Source organism: Cetorhinus maximus, chromosome 7, assembly GCF_964194155.1.
Source record: "Cetorhinus maximus chromosome 7, sCetMax3.hap1.1, whole genome shotgun sequence".
NCBI classification, from domain to species: Eukaryota; Metazoa; Chordata; class Chondrichthyes; order Lamniformes; family Cetorhinidae; genus Cetorhinus; species Cetorhinus maximus.
In genome coordinates, this window is record NC_135885.1 from 110,426,519 (window position 1) to 110,433,049 (window position 6,531).

At 38.9% G+C, this 6,531-nt stretch overlaps 1 protein-coding gene across 2 annotated transcripts in view; it reads left to right on the forward strand.

The window, feature by feature from the left end:
- The window catches only part of uggt2 (UDP-glucose glycoprotein glucosyltransferase 2), a 400,098-nt gene extending 397,161 nt beyond the window's left edge, over positions 1-2,937 (forward strand). For both annotated transcript variants that reach the window (XM_078545909.1, XM_078545910.1), the window contains exon 40: positions 2,618-2,937. In XM_078545909.1, the coding sequence (XP_078402035.1) occupies positions 2,618-2,640 (23 nt within the window). In that variant the 3' untranslated portion in view covers positions 2,641-2,937. The remainder of the gene's footprint in view (positions 1-2,617) is intronic.
- The last annotated feature ends 3,594 nt before the right edge of the window (positions 2,938-6,531 follow it).

Here is a 6,531-nt window from a genome sequence, read left to right on the forward strand (position 1 = left end):
GGTTAAGTGATTGGGCAAAGATCTGGCAAATGGAGTATAACGTGGGCAAATGTGAAATCACCTTGGCAGGAAGAATAAAAAAGAAGGTTTTTATCTAAATGGCGAGAGGGTGCAGAGCTCTGAGATTCAGAGGGATCTGGGTGTCCTGGTGAATGACTCACAAAAGATTAGTATGCAGGTACAGCAGGTAATTAGGAAAGCTAATAGAATGTTATCACTTATTGTGAAAGGAATTGATTACAAAAGTAGGAAGGTTATGCTTCAGTTGTACAGGGCATTGGTGAGACCACATCTGGAGTATTGTGTACAGTACTGGTCTCCTTATTTAGAGAAAGATGTAAATGCATTAGAAGCAGTTCAGGAAAGGTTTACTAGATTAATACCAGGAATGGGCTTATGAGGAAAGGCTGGACAGGTTAGGCTTGTGTCCACTGGAATTTAGAAGAGTAAGAGGCAACTTAACTGAAACCTTTAATATCCTGAGCAATCTTGACAGGGTGGATGTGGAGAGGATGTTTTCTCTTGTGGGAGAATCTAGAACTAGGGGTCATGTTTAAAAATGAGGGGTTGCTCATTTAAAACAGAGAATTATTTTTTCCACAGAGGGTTGTGAGTCTTTGAAACTGTTCCTCAAAAGGAGGTGGAAGCAGAATCTTTCAATATTTTTAAGGCAGAGCTAGATAGATTCTTGATTAACTAGGGGATGTAAGGTTATCGGGGGGAGGCAGGAATGTGGGGTTGAGGTTACATTCGGATCAGCCATGATCTTATGGCTCGAGGGGCCGAGTGGCCTACTCCTGCTCCTAATTCTTATACTTGTATGCTCACATTCCTTCTCTAGCTGTTCACTGATTAGGGCCACTCCATAAGTTACACTTGTGCCCTAAACATCTCAATCTCTGTTCTTAGACATAGAAACATAGGAGCAGGAGCCCTTCAAGTTTGCTCCGCAATTTAAATAGATCATGGCTGGTCTTCTATCTCAAGACCATCTTCCCACACTATCCCAATATTCCTTGATGTCAATGGTATGTGGAAATCTATTGACCTCTGCTTTGAACATACTCAATGACTGAGCCCCCACAACCCTCTGGGATAGAGAATTCCAAAGATTCACCTCGCTCTGAGTGAAGAAATTCCTCCTCATCTCGGTACTAAATGGCTTACCTCTTATTCTGTGACTGTACCCCCTGGTTCTTGACACCCCCACCCCTAGCCAGGGGAAACATCCTTCCTGCATCTACCCTGTCGAGCCCTGTAAGAATTTTGTACACTTCAATGAGATCACCTCTTCACCTCTCATTCTTCTAAACTCTAGAGCATACAGGCCCAGCCCTCTCTATATTTCCTCATAGGATGGATCCTTTCTTCAAAAACCTCTTTTCCCCTGCCGCTGTTTAACCATCTCTTCATAACATTTCTCTAACCCATATCCCCATTTCCATCTCTAGCTGTTTCGGTGTCAATTTCTTCAGTTTTCTTTTGTACGAACATTATGGGGAAACTACCATATAACTGGGCCATTGTTTGTCTATCCTTAAATTTATTTTCTTATTTCAGCTGCCCAAGCACTGCACAACAGGTAGCTTGAAACTAAAATGAAAATACCATAAAAGTCAGGGATATTGTTATCAGCTGGTAACAAAGGTATCGATTTAAAAGAATGTGAGCATATTCTTAGTTCACTGTTCAAAGTGTCCATCAGAACTAAACAGCATTATACCTGCTTCATCTGTTATAATGATCAGTCAGTATTGTGATCACTTCAGCCATTCGTCAATTTGATCACTATACCTGGCCTATACTATGTGGCGACCAGAATTGCACGCAATATTCCAAGTGTGGCCTAACCAAGGTTCTATACAGCTGCAGCATGACTTCCCAGCTTTTATACTCAATACCCCTGCCAATGAAGGCAAGCATGCCATATGCCTTCCTGACTACCTTATCCACTTGCATTGCCACTTTCAGGGACCTGTGGACCTGTACACCCAGATCCCTCTGCCTGTCAATGCACTTAAGGGTTCTGCCATTTACTGTATAATTCCTACCTGTATTAGACCTTCCAAAATACGTTACCTCGCATTTGCCTGGATTAAACTCCATCTGCCATTTCTCCGCCCGAGTCTCCAACCGATCAATATCCCGTTGTATCCTTTGACGATCCTCTTCATTAGAATCTGCAACTCCTCCAACCTTAGTGTCGTCTGCAAACTTACTAATTAGCCCAGCTACATTTTCCTCCAAATCATTTATGTATACTACAAACAGCAAAGGTCCCAGTACTGATCCCTGCGGAACTCCACTAGTCACAGCTCTCCATTCAGAAAAGCACCCTTCCACTGCTACACTCTGTCTTCTATGACCAAGCCAATTCTGCATCCGTCTTGCCAGCTCACCTCTGATCCCATGTGACTTTACCTTCTGTACTAGTCTGCCATGAGGGACCTTGTCAAAGGCCTTACTGAAATCCATGTATATAACATCCACTGCCCTTCCATCGTCGATCATCTTTGTCACTTCCTCGAAAAACTCGATCAAATTAGTGAGACACGACCTCCCCTTCACAAAACCATGCTGCGTCTCACTAACACACCCATTTATTTTTTTTTTCCAGCTCCTAAACGAGATGAACTCTAGCAGCTATGAAACTATGATCCTGCATTGCACGCTGACTGGGTAACAACTAAAATTGAAGTAAAACATGTAACTTACAATCTTCCGTGATGTATCGAACTTGAGAACTTTGATTATGTACAAGAGTATATAGTTTTACATGGATTTGTTATGGCAATAATGTTTGGAAGATGATGGATGTGTGTAAACTTGGGGTAAACATCATAAAAATTACTACAGTATCTACATGTTTATTATAAATTGGAAATATTTTGATGTGAGATTTACATTCCTGGCTGTTAATGTATGATCATGGTCAAAGCTGAAAGCAAATAGTCTGTTTGCAAAAAATTAAATATCAGTATTATAATTGTTCATTTACATACTTGAATTGAAACAAGTTTTCACAAGAATTGAAACTGGTCCTATTGTTAGGTATTTAGTACCATTGCTTCTGAAGTATAACTAATTCACGGTGGCATTGTTTAATAAGAAAATATTTGCCATTGTTTACAAAAGGGAATGATAATATCAAATAATATGTTTTGCTTTAGCTTTGTCCTTTATTTCTTGAAACTTATTCCTGCTCATATAAGGTTTAAAATTTTGATTCTGAACCTCACCACAAGTTGGTTTATATGAATGCTTGTATCATGACCCTGTCTTTCTGAGTAGTCATGATTCACATACAACAGCGGTATGAAAAGTAGTTTATTATTTTATGTTACTGAGTGACCATATGGTGGTGTTGTACCACTATTAGCAGATAGGAATGATTAATGCACCGTAAATCCATGTACATTGATCTCAGGTATGCATTAACCTTATATATAACGTGTTGCAAATGTTGGAACATTTAGAATTGGTACACAAAAAAGAATCCTATATTATGCTTATTTCACTAATTAGTAAACTTGAAATGTCAGTACTATCAAAGTTCCCTATTTTCAATGATGTTTTTTTGACTATCAGCCCAGGGCTCACCATTTACGTGATGCATTTTAATGAAATAGGCCAATGCACATTTAACAGTTAATGGATTGACCTAACACTAACATTAGTGTGACAGCAGTAGACAAAATGCTCATACTATAATATATATTAACAGGTTTATTTGTCCCAGGAAATTGTGGAAATGTGGTTTTAGATGTGCTTAATGAAAACATGCACCAGGAATGTCCTTGGAGCATTTCCAGCTCATTACCATAACTTTGGCAGAAATTTGATTAAAACCTAAAACAAGGCTTCACACAAGTTACAGTGGTGGACCAGTGAAATCCCTGAGTTCATCCCCATGGATTTTAAAAGTAACAAACTACTTGTAAAGAGCTATTTATCACTGTCCTATTTATTACCTTCTTAAACTGTGTCATGTCATCGCTACTGTTGTCAGTAGGTCTACAACACAAAAGTGGTTTAAAAAATAATCCAGGAAAAGCTTTACACTTCAAAATATGTACTTTGGAAAATAGTTAACCCCAGGCAATAGGTTTAGGGCAAATATTTCATCTCTGGGTTCTTCAGCTGTTCATTTGTTGTAGTTTGTAATGCCATTAAATTCACTCAGTTGTATTGTAACTCCCTGCCTGTGACTGTTCATCCTGACAATAAAATGCAGCATGTTACCATGGGTCAAATCAAACATGAACAATAAGAACTGTTTTGTTCTTCTCAGAAAGTAAATGTATAAATTAATTATTCTGAAGAAGCCTGATGAGGGTTTTGTCTTTCTACTCATTGTCAGCTAAATGAACTTCTTAAAATGTTATTGGTCTCATTAAAACTTTCTAATGCAACTTTATGAAAGTCAAACATGAGCTTTAAGTAAACTGTATGAATTATTTTCAGTTCACAACGATATTTGTTTATTTCTCATTGTATTAATACACTTTTGAATGCTTTCCACTACACTGTGTTCATTCTCTTCAAGGTGGCTGTCTATTTTCTATAGAAACAGAGGAGATTGTGACTATGTATTTCCATTTGGCACCCATCAAGTGTTTTTGTAGTTTGACATCACAAGCAAGATATTCATATTTCATGGAGAATGGTTTTATAATGGGGGACAGAAAAAATATAGATAACAGAAATATTTTGCCACCAGTGTCATGATATATGCTAACAATGTTTGTATTAATTTATTTTAATTCCATGGAATGTGAATACTGGCCAATATCTTGTGAACATTGCCACCTGAGTTTTCAGATTACCTACCCATAAATTAGAAACTATAGTCCATAACTCCTCAATAAGTATCAAATATTTAAGAGGTGTGAAAAAGTAATTTCCCCCTTAGGATAGTTGCCTTAATTGTTTTTTATCGTACTATTTCCTATGAAGTGAATGATAAGTGTAGTGATTATGTTACTGGACTAGCAATCCAGAGAATGCAAATTTAAATCTAATGGCAGTTTGAGAACTTGTGTTCACTTCAAAATAAAATTGGGAAATAAAAGTTGGTGTCAGTAAAAGTGATCATGTGAAAAACTGTCCTAATCCCTTGGGAAAACCATTCTAAAATTCAAAACTGAGATTGATAGATTTTCGTTAAGCAAGGATAAATGGAGTTAAGATACAGATCATCATCTAAATGAATGATGGAGAAAATTTGAGTGGCTGAATGGTCTATTCCTGAACCTATGGGCAGGAATTTCCACCCCACCTGCTGTTTGGATCATCCAGTCCTGCCGAATCTTCCATGGCAGGTGCCACCACAACGGGGCTGGAAAACCCTGGCCATTGTTCCAGTCGCACAACAACATGGATTATTTTTAACTGCTCCCTAAAGTGGCCATTTAGTTCAGTGATGGACAAGAAGGGCTGGTCTTGCCTGCAATGAATGAAATGGAAAGAAAACAACGGGAAGCAGGATGGAATCCTCATTAGAGTCATAACGGCACAGAAGGAGGCCATTCAGCCCGCATTCCTAACATAGCCCTCAGCTGAATCATTGGCCTCGGTATTTACTGGGCCAGGATTTCCAAGCTGTTTGGGGGAGGAGTTCAAATGTCATACTTTTAGCTCCATGGCATACTTTTCTTATAAACAGGTTCCCAGGCTTCCTTCTTTGCTGTGTCCTCCTGTGATAAGTTATTCACAATACTGATATTTTTCTTGATTTTCCAAGAACATAAAGTATAATTTATATTCTTTTTCATAGCTGTAAATGCAAATATATGAAAACTGAAGAAAGGAAATAAAAAAGAAAAATATAATTTACTTTTGTATGAAATCACTTGGACAGTTCCAGAAAATCTGTGTTAATTGGCCAAGACAGGAAATTCTGATGCTACAGGATGTGCAGACTTTAGGTGCACTGTTCTTATCCATTGCTATGACAGGATAATCTGTCCTTACACCCATGAGCATGTTGTCAGCTTTCATATGAATACAGAAAATAACTAACTTTCGTCCTCCACTACTACTGTCCATTCTGAAACTATTGCTGTGCTGTTTGATAGTTGTCCATGTGGTGTAGGTATCCCAACAATGATGTTAGAAAGGGCGTTCCAGGATTTTAACCCAGGAACAGTGAAAGAATGGTGATATAGTTCCAGGTTAGGATGGTGTGTGTCTTCGCGGAGAAGTTGAAGGTGATAATGTTCACATGGGTCTTCTGCCCTTGTCCTTCTAGGTGGCAGAGGTCATGTGTTTGGATGGTGCTGCCCAAGGAGCCTTGGTGAATTGATGCAGTGCATTTTCTAGATGATACCCACTGCTGCCGCTGTGTGTCAGTGGTGGAGGGAGTGAATGTTTAATGTGGTGGATGGGGTGCCAATAAAGCAAGTTGCTTTGTCCTGGATGGTGTTGAGCTTCTTGAGTGTTGTAGGAGCCACAATTATCCAGGCAAGTGGAGAGTATTCCCTCTCACTCCTGATTTGCATCCTGTAGATGGTGGGCAGGCTTTGGGGAGTC